Here is a 25,322-nt window from a genome sequence, read left to right as displayed (position 1 = left end):
TACAAATAGGGAAACTGAGCTCAGAGAGGTTAAGAACTTTTCAGACGATTACATATCTAGTATGTGGCACTGTTAGGATTTGAACCCAGGTTGTCTGATCCCATACCATGTGCTCTTTCTTATAGTCCTGCTGTCCTATACACAGTTGGGAAAGCGATCTCAACTTCCTCCTATGACTGCACGAGACAGGCAACAACAGAGGCGGCCGCACTAAAGTGGGTCCATAGTTCACCACCATCATTCTACTTCCCCTGTGCCTCCCTCCACCTTCCTCCATAGAGTAGAGAAGATTGAGTGAACACTAAAACACTAACGTGCTTATAAACATACTGTGGTAGTTAATTGTCTAAGACAGACTAGGGTAAAAAATCTCTTGCATTGGTCCATTAAACATTGCTAAGGCCTCACCCACCCACCTGCTTTGTTATGTTTCCATGGAGAAGAGCTTCAATATGCAGCCGTGACAGGAGCTGAGGTATGAAGGCCTTAAGGCGAGGAAGGGTGACATCTGTAAAGGAGTTAAGAAATAGTGAGCTCTACATATGAGCTTTTTAAAAAAAACTTTGAGATAATTTGAGAAGAGTTTGGAGTTCTAAAATAGTACAGAGTTCCTGTATACCCTCCAACCAGTTTTCCCTAATGTTAACATCTTTCATAACCATAGTACAATGATCAAAAATAAGCACTTAACACTGGTACAATACTATTAACTAAAATAGACTTTATTTGGACTCCATTAACATCTCTTTTCTGTTCTAGGACCTAATCCACAATCCCACCTTGTATTTAGTTGTCATGTGTCCTTAGTTTCCTCCAATCTGTGACAGTTCTTTGGTCTTTCCTTGTCTTTCATGACCTTAAGATTTTTTAAGAGTACTTTCAGTTATTTTATAGAATGCCTTTTTTTGGGTTTGTCTAATGTTTTCTCATGAGTAAGCTGAGCTTATGTATTACTAGGAAGAATACCACAGAGGAAATGTGCCTTTCTCAGAGCATCACATCAGGGGCACATGATGTGGATATGTTGTAGTACCGGCGATGTTAACATTGATCACTTGGTTAAGGTGGTGTCTGGCAGACGTCTTTACTGGACGTGCGCTATTTTATTCTTTTGGTTGTTATTAGCTCACGAATGCTCAACAAGCAATTAGGAAAAGCCACCTGCTCATCAACACTTTTCCCACTGTAACTAATAAATACTTATTTGGGTGGGAAATGTTTTGAAACTATACAAATATCCTGTTTTCTCTTAATTTTTACCCACTAATTTTAGCATCCAATGGTATATACTGCCTGTATCAATTATTATTATGGCATCCCAACAGTGGGTTTTCTGTTCCCCACTTTCCTTTTACATGTATTGACTTAATTCTTCAATAAGGAAGAACTGTCCCTTTCCCATTAGGACACCATCCTAATAATTGTTACAATTGATGCTAAAACTAGTGGTTGAAATTTAAAGAGAGATACGGGAAGGGAATTAACAAGTGTTTACTATGGGTCAAGCACCTGATAGATGTTATAAAACTGTAAAGCGTGTACTATTATCCACATTTTAAAGGTGAGAAAACGGAAGTTTGGAAAACTTAAGTTTCTTGTCCCAAATCATCAAGCCAGTAAGTTACAGAGTGGGCATTTGACCCTTGGTTGGACTAATTCCAAAGGGCATACTCATTCCTCTCCATTGCACTGCCTTAGGAGCCCCGATACCCTGTCATTCTGGGCAGACCTGTACCACAACACTTACTCTCTTTGTGTTTACTAAAATGATCTGTTTACACTTATGCTATGGCACTAGACTGGAGCTCCCTTATCAAAGAAACCCACCTAAATGATCGTTTGTTTTTTTAATCTCAAGCACCTGGAGTCCAGGGCCTGGTGCATGTCGGGCAATCGGTAAAGACTGTTGGATCACACTGAAGTCTAAGGTTCTTGTTACCAAGGCACCTGGATAGCTAACTGACTTAGAGTCATGAGGGAGCCAGCTTCTCACATTGAGTTGTCTCCAGATTAAGCCATGTTGGTATTACTGGATTTTTTATGAGTATACATATCAAAACAGAATGATTATTTATTAGAGTAGATAATTTCAACTAAGAAAGTGCTGACTTTATAAAATACATTTTAGGAGGGTTTTACACATGCCTATGAGACACATTAGAGCATATTCTGATTAAAATTTACATAACATCTCGCCCAGAATCTAAAAAATGGGGAAACCTCCAATATCTCTGCTTTTTGATCATGCTGAATGTAGGTTCCGTTTCTTAAAAAATATATTTAAAATCAATTATGTGGTATTTTTTTAAAGGTAAAATTCTTGCTATTAACTGGATGTAACTCATAACCATTTTGCAAAGAAAGGTATATTAACTGGCCAGATTAAAAATGTATCTGTTCTAGTTAACGAATTTTATAATCTATACGTCTATCCAATGCCTGAGGCAACCAATAAAACAATGAGTTTTCAATACTTTGCTCTTGATTTGTCACTGAAGACATCAAAAGCATAGTGTTACACAACAAGTAAGCACTTGTCATAAAAGATCATTAAAATTCAAATGACTTTAGAAAAAAATAAAGAAAGCATTAGGCTGCAAGTAGAAAAGGAGTCTCACCATCCAGGGCTTCTTTTAATTCATCTTTAGTCCAGGCCACTTCAGTCATCAGCAGGCGGAGGTAGTACATGGCGTGCTGATGCGGCTGCTCAGCTCGGAAATTGTTAAGAGATCGCATATACTAGTGAAGGGAGACACGGGCTCATTAATTTTAAAAGTCCTTAAAAATCATTTTATATTACCTTAGGAGCACAAAAACAATACACTGTAAAAGTAAGGTTGGTAAACTTACTGCCTCTTTGATAATTTCAAATCTTTTTTCATCAATCTCAAAGGTAGCCATTTTCTCAATAATCTTCTTTAGCAAAACTGGCTGCTTGTCATTGTAACCTTTTACCGAGAGCTACAGAAAGAGTTCAGGGTATTAAAAATCAAAAATATCATGAAACAACTTAAGCTTGTTTATTAAACATTTATAAAATCCCCAAACCAGGTGTATTAAAATAAAAATTCAATAAGAAATTTAATTAATTTAACTTCTCATAAATATAGTTTAACACTTAGGAAGACAATATTAACCATCTCTATTTACTAATACCCAAAAGCATAATTTTGCTTTTCCTAAACAAAATCAACAGTAAGAAAACTCACCTGATGACAAACTATGGCAGCACACACCACATCATCAAAATTCAAGTTTACATTAAATCAAAATTAATTATAGACTATATTTTAAGTTTAATCTTCAAAAAGAATTTCTAAGGAATGGCAGGATTAAAGTTTTTATAGGTTTAATGAGAAGGTAAAAATCACAGGGGAGTGATATCTACAAATTATGGGTAGGTAGGTTCCCAAATTGTTTATATTGAAATATTTTTAAAAACATATTTGGAGAAATCGGGCAGCCCCAATTTTACAGTATATGGCATTTTGCCACTTTTCTCATTCAATGTTGCCCAATAAGGATCCATATGTCTCACCACTTGCTTGTTTGATGGGTTCTGCTTATGTTCCAAAAGAAAATGGCAAAAAGGATGTATAGTGAAGACACACTGTATATACCACCAGGATTTTGCCTTAGGACAATTGACTTTAATAGTCCCTGAAAACATAACATTTTGAAAAGTGGGGGATCCCTATTATCATATTTCCTATTATTATATTTCCACATGGTGCCATGCACAGAAGTAGAGGATATCTTGCAACTAGAACACCTGTGAAAGCCTCTACCTTATGAAAAATGATAGGCAAGAAGCAGTAGGAGTCAACATCCTTGGCCATGGAAAGCGTATCACATACTGTGGGAACTAGACTGACAATTAGCAGAAAGCCCATTTTGTCACAAACAAAAAAAATTATTTATATTAATGGTAATAAGCCCCTAAAACTCAATAGTGAACACTTAATAATAGATTATTACTTTTCTATTTGGAGTTTATTTTGATCTCTGAGCTTCAAATATCCCTGGACTTTGAGAATGGTTAGGTTATGTACATTCTTATACATTAAACAAAAGCTACCAGAAAATTAACTGTGTAAAGAAAAAAAGTTACTGCAAAATAAAATTTAAAAACCCTGAAACCTTTTGTATTAGAATTTATAAAGAGGAGCACACAGCATATGCCCTGATTTTAGTTGTTACTAAAACATACAGTACATTTTCAAGAAAAGTGAAGATGAATGTGTGCTATAAAAGGTATGTTAATTTGGAAATGAGATACCGTGTTTCCCTGAAAATAAGACCTAGCTGGACAATCAGCTCTAATGTGTCTTTTGGAGCAAAAATTAATATAAGACCCAGTTTTATATTATATTATGTTAGATAAGACCCAGACTTATATTATAGTAAAATAAGACCGGGTCTTATATTAATTTTTGCTCCAAAAGACGCATTAGAGCTGATTCTCCGGCTAGGTCTTATTTTTGGGGAAACACGGTATAAGTTTGGAAACATATCACAAACAGCATCAAGAGAAAGGATCTAGATTTCTTAGAGTACACTTAATAATGCTTATTTTAAAACACACTTAAAAGTAGTTAATGATGCATGCTACAAAAAAATTAAATGAGAATGTCACATGTATTTGAACTCAGGAACTTTCTGCTACGTCAGCAAAAAGAAAGGAAGTTTATATGAGGTCTGACAATTAAGTTCGTGAACTTGTTGCAAACAATGTTGTTAACCTATTTTGATATCAGAGAGATTATTCATTATGAATTTGTACCAACTGGACAAACAGTTAACCAGTTTACTATTTGGAAGTGCTGAAGAGACTGCATGAAAAAGTTGGACACCCTGAACTTTTTGCCAACAATTCATGGCTCTTGCATCACGACAATGTACCAGCTGACACGGCACTGTCTGTGAGGGAGTTTTTAGCCAGTAAACAAATAACTGTATTGGAACATGCTCCCTACTCACCTGACCTGGCCCCCAATGACTTCTTTCTTTACCAAAATATAAAGGGAACATTGAAAGGAAGACATTTTAATGACATTCAGGATATCAAAGGTAATACAATGACAGCTCTGATGGCCATTCCAGAAAAAGTTTCAAAATTGCTTTGAAGGGAGGACTAGGCACTGGTATCGGTGCACAGCTTCCCAAGGGGAGTACTTCAAAATAGGTGACCATAGTGATACTCAGCCATGAGGTATGTAGCACTTGTTCTAGGATGAGTTCGCGAACTTAATTGTCAGACCCTCATATATAAATAAAATTCAAGCACCCCAACAGTAACTATTGACATCTTTCACTTACAGATGTTAATATACTCACATATATAAAAAGACCAACATGCTTTCAGGATTATATGTTAAGCATTTCAAGCAGAGGAACATGCAAATAAATGTAGCACACATACATGTTCAAAAGATGCACTAAACTCTGCGAAATCAGTCTTTAGTATAGCGAATACTAATTTGAGTTCTTCAATCATTAAAAAGTTGCAAGGAAAAAACCATCAATCTTCTTGTTTAAAAATGCAGAAGTTAATAGTTTTCCCAAGCTCAACATAATGCTTAAATGGTGTGGTGCCTTTTCTTTGGTTTTCATTTTACTTACAAGTATTGCATTCATTCCTGATGCAATGCCATAGCTCAAACCTGAGAGGCGTGCTGCATATGTATACTCTTTTAAATCATCCTTCAATAACCTGATAAACAGGTATGTCATGTTGCAATGGAGAGGATCAGCATAAATGTAGCGACTAACAAAAAGAAAAACAAAAGAAATGCTTTGACACTTCAAGCTGTGGTATGGTAATGAAGAAACATGACCGAAGAGTATGGATATGCAGCCTCATGATGTGAATTGCTAGGGAAATAGTACAGGCCAACCTTAGGTTTTACAATGGCAGCAAGAGGTCATTCTCTGTTGTCAAAGACCAAGACTTCACATAGAGAATGGGTTAAGAGCTAAACCTAAATCAGGGTCCAATTTTGTTTGAGGAGAAAAATATGACAAGTTGATGAAGGATGTTAAAAAAAAATAATAAATAAAAGAAATCAAGGAAAATTTGCATGGTATGAATGATATATTGCTGACTACTTAAAATAAGAGCTAACTTAAAAATTAAATGAGAAAATATGATTAACCATAAAGATTTAAGAAAAAAGAAAAGAAATTAAACTCATACCCTCAATCGAAAATGCTTCCATCAAATCAATGTCAAAAATGTTGATGAGTGGAAGGCTCTAAGACGTGGGTACTTACATACATCCCATAGATGGTATTTTGGAGGTCATAGCTCAAGCCTGCTAGCTCTGCTGCATATGCATACTCGTTGAGTGAGTCTTTGAGGAGCTCAAGGTACAAATGGGCCATGTTACAGTGCAAGGGGTCCACATAAGCAAATGGGCTGGAAGAAAATGTTGACAGGAAAATAGCTGATTTATTACTTCCCAATGTGATGTGTGGCCTTTGAGATGGATCAAGAAACTGAACACTGATTAATACAATTTCCTGAAGATAAGGTTTCAATTCTTGAGTCTGTCTCTTCTTCCCATGCGGAAAAATATAAGAGGTTTAAAAAAGGAGTCTGAGGCATGTCATGTGTGCTGGTGGTGGTAAACAGGGAGAAGGAGCTGCTTACCCCAGATGGTGTGGCAGAACTGACAAGTTCGAAATGCAAGGCAGGAAAGGAGTGGAATCAGCCAAAATGTGTGCCTACGTTTAGGCTGATAGGAGAAGGTATGGCTCAAAGAGCTGATACAGCACTGGCATGTCCTCTTTCTCCTTCTAAACCTAAACCAGGGTCCAATTTTGGCTTCTAAGCAAGCCATCCCCTTGGTGGACAAGAGTGTGAGATTGAGAAGTGTGTGTGTTATGGTTATGTGAATTTAAAGGCAAAAACTGAGACTTGTGAAAATGTTAGCTTATTTCTGAGTTTCCCCAAACCAATAAAGATAGAGCACTGTGGGTTAAACAAGTGATGATTTCCACCATGTAACTGCAGCCAGAACTAGGAAAAAAATATTAAAATAGGAAAATATTTAAGTAAGAAAGAAAAACAGGAGACAAAAAACAATTATAGAGTACAAAAGATAAACAGGACCACAGAGATCACCTAATTTAAATCTTCATTTCCCAATTAAGAAATCTCATTTTCCTCAAGTCAACTGGGCTGCAAGTGGCAGGGTTAGGATTTAGATTTAAGTCAAATGACCTACTCATCTGACTATATGACACTACTTACCTTTATGAAGAGGAAGGAAAAGATTTATTTACTCAACAAATACCTATTACATGCTTACTACAATGCTAGGCTCTGCTCTAGGTACTAGGAATAAAGAACACATCAGACAAAGTCCCTGACCTCAGAGTTTATAGTCCAGTTGGAGGAGACAAATGATAAATTTAAATATGATAGATCAGGTGGTAATAGTGCTGTGGAGAAAAACTAAGCAGGCTAAGGGGAGTAGGAGTGATGGGTGGCAGTGGTGGTGGGACAGGAAGGTTGCTAAGATGGTTCATCGAGGCCTCTCTCATAAGGAGACATCTGGGCCCAGACCTGAAGGAAGCAAAGGAACAAGCCCTGGGGATATCTGGGTAGGGCGGAGAACATTCCAGGCTGAGAAAACAGCCTGTGCAAAGGACCTGAGGCAGGTGCCCGCTTGGCCTGTTGGCGGTATATTCAAAGTTTGACTCTATCCATAGCACAGTAAGTATAACTATTGTACTGACATCAAAGCCAACATTTTAATCAAAAATTGATAATGAAGCAAAAATAGGGGTAAAATGTTTAGCCACTTAGAGAATTAAAATCAAAGAGAAAACTCTACAGCTACACAAATATTTCTTCTTCTGGAAAATCTAAACGAATGCTCTGTCATTGAACTTTTTAAAGTATTATACATGATGACACACTTCCTTTTTCAGGCAAACAGCAGCTCAGAAACCAAGGGTACAATTCATAAAAGCAAAATCATCAAAACAAAAGAGAGCCCATGAAAGTGCTCAGCCCCACAGGCACCTTTCTATGCACCTCTCTTAGGTGGACGTGAGAAGCCAGAGAAAGCCAAGTCTGGGAGCTCAAAGCATATGGTCAAACTCAGAATGCAATTCTAGAAGTGTCCTAAAGTGCTGCGCCCACAGCAGCGGCACTGGTGAATTGGAGAGGGTCCTAAACTAACTTTTAAAAGGGAACATGATTCAACTACAATGCTTAAATTCTGGCTCATTTGTTAATTTAAAATGTATTTTGTAATCTGATGCTATAATGCTTAAACATAGACCACAGAGTTTTAAAAACTGTAACTAAGTATGCATAATATAATCCTGAAAAAATTAAAAGGATGACACACACACAGAAAATTTCTAGCAGAATGTAAGAAACCTAACAGTGTTTACCTCTAGGGAGACCAGAACACAGAGAGGGATTGGTGGGAAGCAAACATTTTTGATTCTAAGGATTATGCTGGGCAGTTTAGAGAATGCAAAAATGTCCAATGGTCTCTCAAAAGGTATTCTGAAGCCAAATCACAGACGCCAAATGGGAAAGTACAAGCTTACCCTCATTTTATTGCACTTTGATTTATTGTGCTTCACAGATATTTCATTTTTTACAAAGTGAAGGCAAGACCTTCCACCAACGAAAGGATGGCAACTCGTTTTATTGAGATCCTCACTTTCCTGCAGTGGTCTGGAACCAACCCTCAGTATCTTGCCTGTAAGCAACCCAGAAATAGAGCGGTATCCAGGGGCTCAGACAACCAAGGGGCTGGAAAAGACTCAGGCCACTTAGTAACTACCACCTCTTCTTCTGGGCAAATTCTAGGAATACAAAACCAAAAACACCAAATTATCTCATTTTTCTTCAGTGAAACCTCTGGGGGAGTCTACAGCCTCCTCAGACTCCAAAATCCTGAAGGTGAGGAAGGTCTTCCTAACAGCTAACTTAGCCATTTCAGTTACAAGGTGTACTCATCAATAGAAAGGAAGAATCAACAACCTTGGTTTGTACAATATCCCTTAACGGCAGCAGCCTTCCTTTGTCTAGGCTAAATAACCTTTTATTTCTAGACATGGGTCCTCAAGGAAGAAAAGAAAACTTTTCGAAATGTAACTGTTGATTTTTATAAGCTTTGTAGCTAGAGTCATCTTACATACCTGAAAAATTCAAAGTTGAGACAAGCCTTCGGCAAGAAAAACTTATCATCTTGTTTGAACCAGAGTTTGCTCATAGCTGTATCCTGTGATGGAGAACACAATTTGGTTATGCAAATATGGGCATATGGGAAAACCACATCACCCTTCAAGAGGAGGAGAACAAAGGCAATAGTCGAGAGTTTTGTTCTAGAGAGGCTGCTATCTCATGGCCTTGAAGTATATGCAGAGGGTCAGCAGGTGGGAAGTGGAGAGAGAAGACTCGGATTCCAGTAGCAGAGAGAAATCACCCTATCTCCCCTGGGTTAAAGAGACAGGAACACAGTGGAGGAAGAGTCAGATTGGAGAAGCCAATACCAACTGCCCTCTCCCTGTCTTTCTGGACCCTGGGAGGCAGATGCAGGAGTCCTTAGAGTGCTGTGGCTGCCGCCTCCAAGGTGGGCTGTAAGGTTCCCCGCCTGCTGGAATCCATACCCTTGTGTTGTCCTCTCTCCCACATTGAACCAGGATTGGTCTGTCTGCCCAACAAAATATGATAGGAATGATGGCACGATACCTCTGAGATTAGGTTATAAAAGACATTGTGGCTTCCATCTCAATCACTCACTGTCACTCTTAGAGCACTCATTTTAGGGGAAGCCGGCTGCCATATCAAGCACCTCCATGGAGAGGCCCAAGTGGTGAAGGACTAAGGCCTGCCAAAAACCACACAACCGAACATGGAAGAGAATCCTCTAGCTCTAGTTGAAACTGCAGATGGCTGAAGCCCCAGCCAATGGTTTGACTATAACCTCATGAGAAACTCTGAGCTAGAACCACCCAACTAAGCCACTTCCCAATTCCTGACCCTCTCAAACTGCGAGAGATAAAATATTTGTGGCTGTAAGCTGCTGAATTTTGGAGTAATTTGTTACACAGCAATGGATAACCAACAGCCAGGGATGAACAAATAAGCCACTACCTTGACTTTCCACTTTACTCATACTATATTAAAAATAGGCTTACATGGTCACTTGAAACTCTGACAAGAGATAGAAATGGTTTAATGTTCTCCTTAGTTTACTCTGAGAAGTAAAACTAAAACAAACAACAAATAAAATTTAGAAGAGGTAAACGAGCTTTTTCTTTGAATAACCTAACCTATAACTCATTAAAATGGCATTTTAAAAGAAAAATGATTGTTTTATTAATAATCATGTAGTTGCTTGAAATAAATTAAATTTTATATTCCTAAACACTAATTCTTATCTCATTGAATTAATTGAATGTCAGGTCATTTGAAAACAATAAAAAGGAAAGATGTGTGTCTGTGGTGGTGAGTTTAGAAAGAGGTAGTTTTAGAGTTTAGAAAAGAGGATGTGCTGCAATTATCTTATTCATTTTTCTACACAATTTACCTTAGGTGTAAAATAATAACATGCAGAGAACATTCTGAAAAGAAAAATAAACCCCACTTCTCAATCACCCTTTCCACATGGCTTATAACTCCATTAACTTCATACAGCCACTCTGTCACAAGGAGAATTGTTTTTAAGGGCAGGAAATCCAACAGCTCCCCTTGGGGATGCTCTCTTCCAGGCTTTAGAGATTCTTTCTTATCTCTAACTTTCATGACGTAGCATAAAATCTACTTCCTTATTGGGTCTTCAGAGAATATGAAAAGGAGGCCGCTATCTTTCAACAGACTTGTGGTTACAGTCTTTTTTTTTTTTCTGCAAAGAAAATGACTCCCTAGATTCTATGTTGCTTAGTAGTTTTGCTTGTTTGCTTTAACATTTCTAGCCTTTTACTATTTCTTGTATCATTCTCTTTGCAACTTTTCTGTCACCTCTTTAGATTGAGCCCCCAAATCAACACAGTACCAAATGCAAGAAATCCTCTCTCTAGTCCCTTCCATGTAATAGATCTGTCCCCTGGATTTAAAATCACTGAATCTAACAAGTTACCTTAATAAGAGAAGGGTATGGTGCTGCTTCTTTTTCTAATGATAAAATCTCAAAATTCGTAGGAATAAATTCATTCTTCATTGGAAGTTTAAATTTCCCATTCAGCTCAGCATTTTGCCATTTCTGGATGAATAATGAAAAACACAAGCAATTAAAATAGTCACTTTGCTTAATATCCTGGCAAATTATTAAGGGGATAAACGTCACACAGCATTCTTTTCCATCATATGGAAAGAGACTATTCCCAAGATCTATTGATGACTTTTTGTGAAATTTGAGCTGGAGTCTCTGGTATTAATCAAGGTTTTAAACCTATCTGCCTTTCTTCTTTACAAATCTCCAAAATGACCAGCTAAGGTTAAGGAACCATCTAAGACTGTGGAATACTGAGAGCCTAATTGGTCCCATATAAAAATCACGTTAGCTTTAGCTCTTTAACGAATGGAGAATAACCTGTACAGGGATATTTCCCACAACTGCTAAGCAATAGGTCATGTACATGTGAGTTAAAATTTTAGCTACACTAAATTACTAGCCGGAAAGATAGGCTAAAGGAGGCGTCTTTCCCTTCAGTACGTCTTCTTAAAACACGGCCCACACCTCTCCCAGATGACCATGTGAACTTCCAAGTGAAGTAGTAATTGAAGCAAAAGGTTAAGGACAAAATTGAGACTTAAATCTGGATTGTGAGGCCGGCTGTCAACCTGCAGTTTGGATCTGATCCATGGGCTATTGCCAGAAGCTAAATGGGACAGGTCACATTGATTGTTGAACTCTAATTTACAAGACTATTAAAAACAAAACAAAACAAGAAACAGAAAAAAGAAGCCATCGACTGCCAATAATTCTGGGTTCAGTAATTCGGTCTGCAGATGATGAGGCAGAAGCCCTGTAGTTTCTGCAGTTCTATTTTGGTCCCTGCATTTGTGTCTTCTGGCACTGGGATAGTGGGGATGTTGGCCATATTATTTATAAGTAGCAACTAAAGTCTCCAGAATGGCTGAATAATGGAACTAGTAAACACTTAGCAAATAATTTCACTGCTGAAGTCCCAGATAAATTTGTTTTGAAAAAATTCCCATTCGGGGAATGGGTTCTCTCATTTTAGGATTAGTTCAGACTGAGCATAATTCAAGGGCGATCAGCTTCCCTCACAGTTTAGCAAGATGGGTATTTTCAGACACTAAAGAGCTCCAGTGATGTGAATATGTCAGAGAAGTACCAGTAACAATTTTCTTTCTTAAACTCTTATTTTTTCTGTATTGTCATTCCACAGGTACATTTAAGAAATGTCCGTTACTTGGATTTAACTAGAATCTAATCAGAGCAAGGCTTCCTGGTATCTCACCATGAGTAAAGCTCATGTAAATCTCAAAGCTACAGCTACACAGCCAAGAAGAACTGAAAAGGAAAAATACTAAGTAAGTAGATAAGATTCACAAACAGAATCTTGAAAACTACTGAATGGTGTAATATGCTATCTAAACATACCTGTTTTGAAATGAATCCTAATTCCCTTATGTTGACAAAATGAGCAATGATACAGGATGAGACATAAAATATAGCATCTCCTAAAGCGAAGACAGTAGGAATCCCAAAGACTCCTCCCTGCCTGTGTTCCTAACAAGGTCGTGAGCTCTCTGTAATCCATGCGTCTGTTTTTCATGCTCCCTACTTCCATCTCTTCCTGCCTGTCTTCGTACCTTTGCTTCTCTGGGTACTTTGGACTTCGATGACCTTTGACTGCATGAGGCTGGGAGTGTGCCTGACAGCCCTGCTGATTTGACAGACACAAGAAGGTGGCCATAGCGCCATTTCCTTATACAAAACCTAAGTTCCTGCTCTCCAGCTCCTTGTTCACTTTTCCCAGGACAGTATATACAGTGCTGGGCCATCACTCACCACTCCCTGTGCCATGAGTTGGTGACCAAGGGAGCGCATGTTCTTCTGTGTCCCTCACACACCAGGCTTATTCGCAGATGAGTAAACCCTACCTTAATGACTTCATCGGGTATAGCTTCTTGTTTGTAGTGGGTTCCATACCACTCTTCTGTGCGATCAGTTTTGCCTTCAAAAGATTTGGAAACTACTGCAACCCTAGAGATAGATGGAAAAAACAAACAGAATAAAAACCTATAAACTCATGTTGTATATATAAATTTATAGACCCTGACTCATGAAAATAGAAATGACAGCCAAGAATGTGTTGGGCCTTTAAGACCCGGTAAATTCTACAAGGCTTAACTGAAATAGGCAAGATATGTATAGAGTCTGTTATCCTTTCGTTATAGCCCATCATTTTCAGTATGAAAAGTATTCACAGGAAAGATTCTTGTGGGTATGCTATTAACTAAAATTTTACGAGTAAGTAGCGAGGGAAAAATGGAACAAGGTCAGTTGAAAAACAGTACTTAAAAAAGCAAAACAAAGTACTTCCTCCCAGGAACAGTGCAGGCCCGGGGTTAACAAGAGTGGCTAAGAAAGCCTGTTGGCTCATCCAGAGATCAAAACAAAACAAAAACACACTTTATTACTTGCGAAGTTTGTGCTCTATATTTGTTTTCCTGCCAGAGACGACCATCAAATATAGCTACTACATGTACATTGGTCTTCCTGCTGCTAGAAGACAAAGGGACAAGACCAGGAAGCACCTTTCTATCTTCTGGTTTATTAAAAGTTGTTTGTTTGTTTGTTTGTTTGTTTGATGGGAGAATAGAAATAGCCCAGAAGTCAGAAGGACAAAAAAAGTTCAGGGAGGGAAGGTGGAGGAAAATAATGTCAAAAGATAAGGGAACAAGAATGGAGGCGCAAAAGAAGCCCTGGACCAGTGGAACTCCTGTCCCTGTGCAGGATGATGAAGGACACTTCTGCCCCTGCTATCTTTTAATTATCAAAGTCGGAATCATTACACTCTCACCAGCAGACTCAACTCCAGGCTGGAACCAATCTTATTTTGAATCCTGTGGACACAGGAGTTCTAGGCCAATAGCTTCTCCCTTATGTGCCAATTCAAGTAGGTCCGTATCTGTTCCTGATTGTTCTCATCTGTCCTCCCAGAGGTTTGGCTGTAACCTCCAAATGCTGGCCTCACAGCTGAAGGCCAAGTACTTGGAATCAAAACTCTCCTCTGCTGAATATATACCCATTTTTTGAATCCTAATCTGTGTTTCAAATACCTGCCCCTCATTGGACCTCTCCAACTTCAAAGCTTGATTGTCTGAACAACCACCTATTTCTTATTCATTCTACACAAAATACTCTACCCGGCTAACTGGACTTGACCTTATCACCTGCTTTAGGGTAGATATAATAATCTGACATTTATCTGCTAGTATGACTGAATAATCTTCCGGTTCAAGGAGTTCCTAATGTGACCTTGCTGCCGCTGATCACTACCAGTTCTAGAAAACACGCTAAATAAGAACCTGTTCCACAGAAACATAGACAGGAATCACAGGGTTTAATGGATGAAAGAGTTCTGTCATCGTGTCCAGAAGTGATGCATGTTGGCTGTTTGAGAATCCCTTTTGGGAGGTATGTATAAAGTATGTATAGAAATCACATGGCCGCATGAAGGGTACATGCTGTTTCTTAAGGGCTATCATTCAATATATGACAGAGCCTAGTAAGACTCAGCCCTAGAAACTGCTTCCACTCCTACTGATTTCTCAAAAATGGATGGATTGATTCTCAAGGAGACCTCTGAAAAATGTGTTAAGAAGTAGAATAACCTGATAGAGCAGTGATACTCCCATCTTCTCTTCCACGACACACTTGATTTTGGAAAAGTTTGTTACATAGATGGTTTTGGTTTCCCTGAAGGGACAGCCCATGCATCAGAATAAGGCACAAGGGACTGATAATGACTTGTGAAACCTGAAGCATTCATTTATCAGTGGACTTGCCCTGTGAAACAAGAAAACTTTAAACTTACTTCTGAGAGAGAAGGTGAAAAAGCTCAGGGAAAGCTGCCAAATGCTCTGGGAGGATGACTCTATGACACAGAAAGAAGCAGACCCTGGAGGCTGCCCAGTAATGCTCAGGTTAAAAAAGCAGGGAAATTAAGGAGATTTGTCAGGTAGAATCCTAAGGGATTCAGATAGTCACATAGTAAAGTGTATGGGTAACGTCTGAAATGTTATTATAAGGAAGTAAATATTAATTATATAAACATAGTTTCTCAAACTAGGCAAATACTGAATATGGGCCTGTCAAAAAGAGATACCTTTGCAGACCAAGAGTTAGTGTACCACTGAGGAATTCAAAACTGAAACATACAATGGAAGAGTATGTATTTTAAAAAAAAATGATGAAAGGTAGGGAAGGGGAATAACAACAGAGACAGCATATACACACCTCAAACCTATATTGAAATCTATGAACCAGTGTGGAAGCACAAGAGCACTTGAATTAGGAGAAAAGAGAAGTCACAATAATCAAAGTATACCACAGATAGCTGCAGTATATTTAACTGCAGACAGCTAAGAAAAACTGGCACAGATATTGTATCATCTTAGACTATATGCTGGGCATCTAATTATGCTAAAAATAGTCTTGGTGAATTTTTTTCTTAAATTGTGTTCTGTGTGTGCAGGCACCTATGTGTGTGGCAATGCTCTCCTTTAATTCTGATCACAAAGAATTCGATACTGATGTGGTGCTGACGTGATCCTTGGAAATATGAGAGAAAATGACCTTTTCTTTTCATACTGAAATTTACAACAGCGAGAAAAAGAAACAGTGGGCTAGAATGTTCAGAGGGAATGAATAGCTGTTGGAGCTGGATGGGACCCATTCAGAAACAAGAAATATCCTGACTATAGATGTTAAAAGGCAATATGGTTCCCAAACAATAAATTCTCATGAGGTTTTTATAAATAATCCCTGAGAGATAAAAAGGGAGCAGACATCCAAGAATAAGGAGAGGCTTTATAGATAAATGTGATGAATGCAAACAGAATTACTAGAAAGGGCACAGACATACATGGCCATCAAAAACTTGGATTCTGGTAGATAGTTGTGACTCACTTTCTTTGAGATCTTGCCAAAGTCAAGGTTAAGATCTAAATTAGGCAAGTCGCAGGGCTTCAGTTTCATTACTTTTTACATAAGGATTCTAACTACAAGAACTCTATCCTTCCATTAGTAGGTAGAATTCTATAATATCATGATATCAAGTCTTATTTTTAAAAGATACACACAGAAGAAAGCAGGTGAAAAACAATCTATTGATGAGACTCAAAATCAAACTTGAAGAACAGTGACATGAGTGCTAAGGAAATTGAGGTCCATGAAAAACGCTAAAAAACATGTTGAAAACGGTTTTTCAAAGCAAGAAAAAAGAAAGGTTAGGCTAAAAGTTTAGAATATTTAATCAACTTTTACTGAGCCAATACCAGCTTGAATTCTCGGAAAGATAAAACACAGTGCCTATCTAGAAGGAATTCATAATCCAATAGGATACACGACCTAAAGCTGGATGTGATATGCTGATCTCATGTTAGACAACAGGGCTACTCACCTCCTATGTACATTGATTGTCTTAGAAAGAAACATGGGTCTTTAAACTGCAAAGGTGGACTAAAAACAGAAAACAGGAATTGAAGCCCAGGATTGGTGAGTGAGCCAGCCATATGATTCAAATGAACTTACACAGATGAGTCATATTCTCTGATGCTTAGGCAACTAATAAATTCCAGTAGAATATCTGCCCATCACCTTTTAGAAATCCCAGAGGACAGGAGAAGGGGCAGAAGACAGGAGATGTGCGAATGCTCTAATTTTCAGAAAGGGAAAGGAGTGTAGCCTAAAAATCATAAATCACTGGATTACGCATTGACCCCTGATAAAATTCTACAGTCAACTGTCAAACTATCAAATATTTGGACAAGAAGACAGTTATCACGAGGACCTGCATGGACTCACCAAGAGTAACTCCTCCCAAATGAATGGAATTTATGACTGACACAAGGCATGTGGCAAAGACTTTACAGCTGTATTTGTAGGTTTAATATGGCAAAATGGGCACCAAATGATAGGATCAAAGGAGGCGGGTGATGATGATGATGGAGTAGTAACAGATAAACATCTTTGAAAAAGTAAATCAAGTCTCAACATTCAAAATAACTTTCTAACAATTAAGACTGGCAAAATGGAACTGGGAACCCGGATATTTAATGAATTCCCCATCTTTGGAGGAATTTAAGCTGAGGCTGTTGGAGATATTGCAGAAGAGATATACCTAATGAAGGGTAGATTAAGTGACCTTTAACGTTCCTTTCATTCTGAAGGATTTTCCTGTTTATTTTCCTACCTGGTTGCAACGTTAAATTTGTCTTAGTAGGTATTAAAGAAAGAAATCTTACCCTTAAGCAACCTCAGTCTGGCCTGGCAGCTGGCACTATTATTGCAGGCTGTTTTGTACTCTATCACTGACCTGCTACAGTTAAAATTATAACAGCCGTAGAGACCAATCCTATAGAGAAAACGCTTTTTCTTCAAAGGTGAGGGTAGAGAGAAGAAAAGGTTCTCAACTCTAATTGCATAAGATATCAAATTTAGAAACAGGCAATTTAAACAAAAGTAAAATGTATACTCCTGCAAATTTACTCCTACGAAGCGTTGCTGGGATAAATTGCTTGCTCTATTGCAGCAAGGATTATATGAATATAATTGAAATCATTTTTCTTGCAAAAAAAGCACATCCTTAGCAAATAATATAATCTTAATAGCATGACCTTGTATTTGTACAATACTTTTCAACTTTGTTAAATCATTTTGCATCAGCTAGGAAGATAAAGTACTATCGTTATTTTGCAGATGGGCAAGTTTCAAGGAAATTAAATGAGAGCCTGCGTTCAAGACATTATATGAAGTTAACTTTTCACATGTCCCCTTTGCAGGATGATGAACTCTGAGTTTTCACATTAGTTATTCAATAAACATTGGTTAAAGAAAAAAGTGACCCATCCAAGATCTCATGACTAGTAAGTAACAAAACCACTCATAACTGGTCACTGAAAGGAATCTTACCAATTTTCTAGTGAGTTCTATTATTTAAGTTTAAAGCTTTTTCTCCTTGTGCTGACAGGAGGTTTTGGTTTTAGAAGGTCTATAATAAAACTCAGCAGGATTTAGGTTTTTTTTTTAAAGAATGTATAAGCTACATTGAGGAAAATACAAATATTTAAACGTTTTCACTTGCCTAAAATAATTTAGTATGTACTCTGAGTATTTTTCTTCAATATACCTTAATTATGTAAGCAAATGCATAAATGACCTTATGAGCAGAAGTTTTTATCTCAATGAAGTCTAATTTATCAATGTTCTTTCTTTAATGATTACTGCTTTTTGTGGTCTAAAAAATCTTTGCCTATCCCAAAGTTTAAGATATTTTCCTATGCTTTCTTCTAGATGTTATATAGTTTTAGCTTTTATACTTAGGTCTATAATCTATCTCAAATTCATGTTTATGAATGGTGTAAGGTAAAGGTCAAGCTTCATCTTTTTTCATATGGATAATGGATAATGGTTGATTTTATTCATAAATTACTATGTCAAAAGACATTATCTATTCAATCATTAAGTTCCCATAATTTTGGAAATATGAGCTTGAGGAGAAAAATTAAAAATGCAAAATACATGTCTGTCTAGTATACTGCTTTTATTATTTGACTTTAGAACAATATAGATGAAATTCAATTTTAAGGCAGAAATATCATGTGTTAGCTCATAATCTCTTTACGGCTGAACTTCTTCTAACAGGAATACCTCTGTTAACTGTAAGAACTCCTACAACTTCTGATCTCCTGATTTATCACTGGATGGTCAGAAGAATTCTGAAATTGTAATCCTTACTTCCACTCAAAAAAATCAAAAAGAAGGGCCGGACCGGTGGCTCAGGCGGTTAGAGCTACATGCTCCTGACTCGGAAGGCTGCCGGTTGGATTCCTACATGGGCCAGTGGGCTCTCAACCACAAGGCTGCCAGTTCAATTCCTCGAGTCCCCACAAGGGATGGTGGGCAGCGCCCCCTGCAGCTAACATTGAACACGGCACCTTGAGCTGAGCTCCCTCCTGGATGGCTCAGTTTGTTGGAGCATGTCCTCTCAACCACAAGGTTGCCAGTTCGACTCCCACAAGGGATGGTGGGCTGTGCCCCCTGCAACTAGCAATGGCAACTGGACCTGGAGCTGAGCTGTGCCCTCCACAACTAAGACTGAAAGGACAACAACTTGACTTGGAAGAAAGTCCTAGAAGTACACACTGTTCCCCAATAAATTCCTGTTCCCCTTCCCCAATAAAATCTTTAAAAAACAACAAACAAACAAACAAACAAACAAAAAAGAAGAGTGTTCTCACTTATTTATTAAACCAGATAGGTAAGCTGGGTTCTTTGGGCATTTGAGTTAGGATGAAGCCAGGTTAAGATGATCTATTATTTATTCATGATAATGAAATTATGATTATGTTAACAAAACAAGTCTTCATGTTTTAGAGATATTGTCTCAAAAAAATTTAGAGTGGAGGGAGGGTAAGTGAAGCAGGTGGGTAAAGATAAAAAAGACTGGCCATGTACTGATTGTTGAAGCTTGGTATTGTTCATTATACTATTCTCTCTCCTTTCGTAATCATGCTTGATAAAAAGTTTTAACGTTTTATTCGCAATTTCAAAATTTCAGATTCTGATCATTATTGAAAATTGAGTATGTAACAGTAAAACATGTAGAGTGACTCACCGGACATTTTCTGGTCTGAGTTTATCGAGAACCATCTCTATTAAATCGGGTCTAAATTCTTCCAGTAAACATTCAGCTGTGAGCACTTCTTCTAGGGGATAATACTTTGAAAAAGGAAAATAAATAAATAAATAAATAAAATGTGCAAAGCTAACTTATTAAAAAGCAAACAAATCTCTAATACATTAAATACATTATTTTATACCCCCCCCTTCCTTCAATGAAAATTTTACTCTACTAGAAAATCTTCTCTTTTTGCTTTCTGACCATATTTTAAGCAGTTTTATATTGTGGCATGATTTTTGTAGTTAATCCCCAAATACACTTACATTATTGAGAGTAAAATCACAATTTAGTCCAGGGAAAAATGTGAGTAATATTTCTGGCTTAAAACTGAGTACTTGATAAGAAAATTTGATGGTTAAATGCTGATAACTACAAGATTCTTAATATAAAGTACATATATTTTTATCAATAGAATTTCTCTCAAGTTTCCATAGCAATCAGACAGATAAGCATTTAGAAAGTTGTTGTGGGGGGAAAATAGCTTATATTTTCAGCTATTGAAGAAAAATAATGTAAAAGATGCTTTTTATTAAGAGCAACTTCTAATATACTCAGACAGATTGATGCATTCATTCAACAGGTATTTAATGAACACCTAGTCAGTACCACGCACTATTCTTGGTACTGCTATGGATACAATGGTAAATAAGACAGATAAGAAAATTGTAAGACACTGAAGAAAGAAATGAAAGAAGATACAAATAGATGGAAACACATCCCATGTTCATGGATAGGAAGAATTAATATAGTTAAAATGTCCGTACTGCCTAAGGCAATATACATATTCAACACAATTCCTATCAAACTACCAATGACGTTTTTCACAGAAATAGAACATATAATCCTAAAATTTATATGGAACCATAAAATACCCCAGATAGCCTCAGCAATCTTGAGAAGTAAGAACAAAGTGGGAGGTATAACGAAACCTGACATCAAATTATACTACAAGGCTACAGTAATCAAAACAGCATGGTACTGGCATAAAAATAGACACATAGATCAATGGAACAGAATAGAGAGCCCGGAAATAAATCCATGCCTATATGACCATTTAATCTACGACAATGGAAGCAAGAATTTACGGTGGGGTAAAGACAGTCTATTCAATAAATCATGTTGGGAAACCGGGACAGACACATGCAGAAAAATGAAGCTGGACCACCTCCTTACACCATATACAAAAATAAATTCAAAATGGCTTAAAGACTTAAATGTAAGATCTGAAACCATAAAATTCCTAGAAGAAAATATAGGAAGAAAGTTTACAGATATTACCCAGAGTAAGATTTTTACTGATGTATCCCCTCATGCAAGGGAAGTAAGAGAAAAAATTAACATGTGGGATTACATCAAACTAAAAAGTTTTTTCACAGCAAAGGAAACCATCAATAAAACAAAAAAGGATCCTACTGAATGGGAAAAGGTATTTGCCAATGACATATCTGATAAGGGGTTGATATCACAAATTTATAAAAAACACACCCAACTCAACTCCAAAAAAACAAACAACCCAATTAAAAAATGGGCAGAGGACATAAAGAGACATTTTTCTAAAAAGGACATACAAATGGCAAACAGACATTATTTAAAAAATGCTCAACTTCACTAACCATCAGAGAAATGCAAATAAAAACCACAATGAGATACCACCTCACACCTATCATCAATAAATCAACAAACAACAAGTGCTGGCGTGGATGTGGAGAAAAGGGAACCCTTGTGCACTGTTGGTGGGATTGCAGATTGGTGCAGCCACTATGGAAAACAGTATGGAGGTATCTCAAAAATCTGAAAATGGAACTACCTTATGATCCAGCAATTCCACTCCTAGGTATTTATCCAGAGAAATCCAAAACTCTAATTCAAAAAAATTTATGCACTCCTATGTTTATTGCAGCACTATACACAATAGCCAAGACATGGAAACAACCAAAATGCCCATCGGTAGACAACTGGATTAAGAAACTGTGGTACATTTATACAATGGAGTATTACACAGCCATAAAGAAGAAAGAAATCTTACCATTTGCAACAACATGGATGGACCTAGAGAACATTATGTTAAGTGAAATAAGTCAAACAGAGAAAGACAAATACCATATGATCTCACTTATATGTGGAATCTAAAGAAAAGTATAAGTGAATGAACTAATCGGAAACAGTTTCAGAGACATAGAGGAAAAACTGAGGGTTGCTAGATGGGAGGGGGGTGGGAATAAGAGGGAAGGTGAGGGGATTAGAAAGCAGTCAGTAACCACAAGATTGCCATGGGGTTACGAAAGTTAATTTGGGGAATGTAATCAATAATGTTGTAAAGATTTTGTAGGGTATCTGATGGAATACTTGTCTTGTTAGGGAGACCACCTCAGGGATGATGTAGATGCCTGATCACTGCATTGTACACCTGAAGCTGAAGCTGAACAATAATGAATGTCAACTACAAGTTTATATATATATATATATATATATATATATATATATATATATATATATATATATGTATGTATATACTTACAGGAAGGGGAATACAGCATTAGGAATAGAGACAGTGGAGATGTAATGGCTGTGTGCAATGTCAGAGGGATAGTGGATGGGGGGAGGGGGGTTGACACAGTGTGAGGGATATAAATGATAAACATCTAAGTATTACTTTGTTTTGTGCATCTGAAACTATTAAAAAAAAAAAAAAGAAAAAAAATAAGACAGATGATGCCCCTGTTCTTTAAGGAACTTATATTCTAATTGGGAGGGAGGCAGACAATAAACAAATACTGTCATTATATTGATAGGTGCTTTGAAGAAGTTAAAAAAGGGCAGGGGTATGATTGGGAGCCAGGTAAGGTCTCTCTGAGGAGACATTTGATTGGAGACCTAAAGGATAAGAAGAAACTAGCAAAGATCAGAGAGTATTCCAGGTAGAGAAAACACCAAGTATAAAGACCCTGAGAGGGAGGAATAAACTTAATGCTTGAAGATTAGGCAATAGCATCACTGGAGTGGAATGGAAATGGGAAAGGTGGGCTAGGGAGTGGTATGGAATATGATCAGAAAGATAGGCTGGGGCCAGATCCACCCTGAAGGCCAAGGTCAAGTTTTGGATTTTATTCCAATTCTGATGGGAAACCAATGAAGGACTTGAAACATCTGATTTTGGTTTTCAAAAGATCACTGAGGCTGGAAGAATAAACTATAGTGCGGACAAGAAGGAAAACAGGGAACCCTGGTAACAGACTATGATCGTAGTGCAGGCAAGAAACACTGGTAGTTCAGACTAGAGTGGTAGCAATGGAAACGGAGAAAAGTGAATGATCTATAGCTTTCACATAATTAGCAACTGATATATTGCAGAACTGAAAAATATTTAAAGCCAATAAGCAAAATGCCTAGGTAATGAAAAATATTACAGATGATCATTTTTAGGATGATGAAAATTAAGATTTTAAGCATGTCTTGACATCAAAGTTTGCCTGGTTGCTGCAAAATCTAAAATTTTATACTGCAGCTTCAATTTTTATCATTTATGTAGTACTGAAAGATATGTAGGATTACTGAAATACTCTATAAACCAATATATACAGTAAAATAACAGCAAACTTACATGTAATATTCCTGCAATCTTAGAGGTATAGCCCCGTGGTCTCTCTTTATCTTTAAACCTAAAAGCAACAGCATTCAAGTCCTAAAATGGAAAGTTAATCCAATTAGACATAAGTTAATTATTATTTTTAAATACCTTTTTTAGTGTCTGTTTTGCACTATAGAATATCTACTCTATATTTAACATTATTCCACTTTCTGTAAAATGACTATGCTTGATTTAGAAATGTATAGAACATGAATGAAAATAACATAGAGAATATGATTCTATAGCCAAATTAGTGAAAGAATTAGAAAAACTGTGTAAAAGACACTTGTGAGATACCACAGTTGCATTGATGATGATTGTGTTGACCCATTCAGAGAATTGCACCCAGATTAGAATTTATTGTCAAAAACTTCACAGAGATTATACCTTGAAACTTACCTAGGTAAAGAGGATATCTTTCATCCTAAAATACATTTCAGAATTTTGATAGGCCTTAAATATAAAGTCCATATTTTAAAAAAAAAACCTTTTAAAAGAAGCCTTTAAAATTTTGGAAGACAAATACGTTTTGTTTTATGGGAGAGAGAGAGAGAGAGAGAGAGAGAGAGAGAGAGAAAATAGCCAGGCTTTTCCATACATACAGTCATAAAATCACTTTTAAGACCACAATCATATATAAAACAAATTCACTATTTCCTTGAAAGTTTGCTACAGATTTTTATTACCAGGTCCAATGAGGCTGGTAATAAATGAGGCTTCCGGCATAGTCAAGTTAGCCCTGATAGAGAGAAGCTCAAGAAACTGCTGGCTTTCTTCCCTCCTGAAAAAGGCTACATGATGTCTTCACTCTTCTGTGCCCCAGACAGCCAATCAGACGAGTACAACTAAGCCTTAACTAAAGCTGCTATGCATTACAAAATTGTATTTAGATTAGGAAAAAAAAAACCCTTCAAGTTTCAGTGGGCCTTAAATTTAAATTAATTCACATATATATGTTTTATGAAAATTTTAAGAAAAATTTTGGTGAAACAAAAGTACCTTGCATTCTTGGAAAACCCATTCTTGAGGTCCTTCTGCACGTAACTTCTGAATGTATTGAAACATGTGCAAAATTATATCTTCAACATGTACTGGAAAAAAGGGGCACACTTAAAAACCATTCAGTCCTCAAATCCTATAAATCAGTGAGCTCACTCCTAAGGTAAAGTCAGGTAAGTAGAAGTTGGTCCCTCTTAGAAATGGAGTTCTCACCTCCGTGGGCCTGGTTTTTAGGGTTCCACACACATGGCCCTCCAGGCTCTGGGATATATGACAGAAGGGGCTTTGGGTCAGTAAACAAGCAAATGAAAAGCCAAGTCCACATTTTACAAGTGCAACATAATGATCAGTCGTTAAGGTGGGAAAATCATCCATGAAATGAAGGCCATGTTACACATGAAAAATACAATGGATAAATTGGATGAATTAAAATGTATAAAGTTTTACAACATGAAAGAGATCCACAACATAAAGAAGTTTAAAAAAATAAATCACATGAAGTCAATGTTCATTCAAAAATAAAAAAGTCAATACTTACATAATCCTTCCTCAGTCAAGTCCACATTAATGATAAAAAACATAAAACCTCGGGCTCCTTCCTTCTGCCCACCAACAAGAGTATTAACCCAGCCTGTAACATTCAAAGGACATCAACATGACTACATGTGTAGCTTCTTTTAAGACAAGGAATTTTTTAAAAATTACATACTGTATGTTCCCCAAAGATTAGAGTAGACCTCTTGCAGAAAAGACCATCCCCCCAAAAAACAGAAAAAAGTTC

General features: G+C 37.1%; 1 protein-coding gene across 6 annotated transcripts in view; it reads right to left on the bottom strand.

The window, feature by feature from the left end:
* IDE (insulin degrading enzyme) overlaps positions 1-25,322 on the bottom strand; it is a 111,675-nt gene that overhangs the window by 14,875 nt on the left and 71,478 nt on the right. For 4 of the 6 annotated variants that reach the window (XM_074339386.1, XM_074339387.1, XM_019739427.2 and 1 more), the window contains 11 exons: positions 25,080-25,172; positions 24,542-24,633; positions 23,516-23,596; positions 19,849-19,952; positions 13,106-13,208; positions 11,112-11,234; positions 9,169-9,251; positions 6,274-6,418; positions 2,851-2,961; positions 2,619-2,739; positions 417-508 (listed from right to left, as the gene is read on the bottom strand). In XM_074339386.1, the coding sequence (XP_074195487.1) occupies positions 417-508; positions 2,619-2,739; positions 2,851-2,961; positions 6,274-6,418; positions 9,169-9,251; positions 11,112-11,234; positions 13,106-13,208; positions 19,849-19,952; positions 23,516-23,596; positions 24,542-24,633; positions 25,080-25,172 (1,148 nt within the window). Of the gene's footprint in view, positions 1-416; positions 509-2,618; positions 2,740-2,850; positions 2,962-5,622; positions 5,768-6,273; positions 6,419-9,168; positions 9,252-11,111; positions 11,235-13,105; positions 13,209-19,848; positions 19,953-23,515; positions 23,597-24,541; positions 24,634-25,079; positions 25,173-25,322 lie in introns of all 6 variants that reach the window. The other 2 variants (XM_019739434.2, XM_074339385.1) reach the window with 1 other exon arrangement.

This window comes from Rhinolophus sinicus, linkage group LG07, assembly GCF_036562045.2.
Source record: "Rhinolophus sinicus isolate RSC01 linkage group LG07, ASM3656204v1, whole genome shotgun sequence".
Classification (NCBI taxonomy): Eukaryota; Metazoa; Chordata; class Mammalia; order Chiroptera; family Rhinolophidae; genus Rhinolophus; species Rhinolophus sinicus.
The sequence above is the reverse complement of the archived record's forward strand: the minus strand, read 5'-3'. Positions and strand labels throughout refer to the sequence as shown.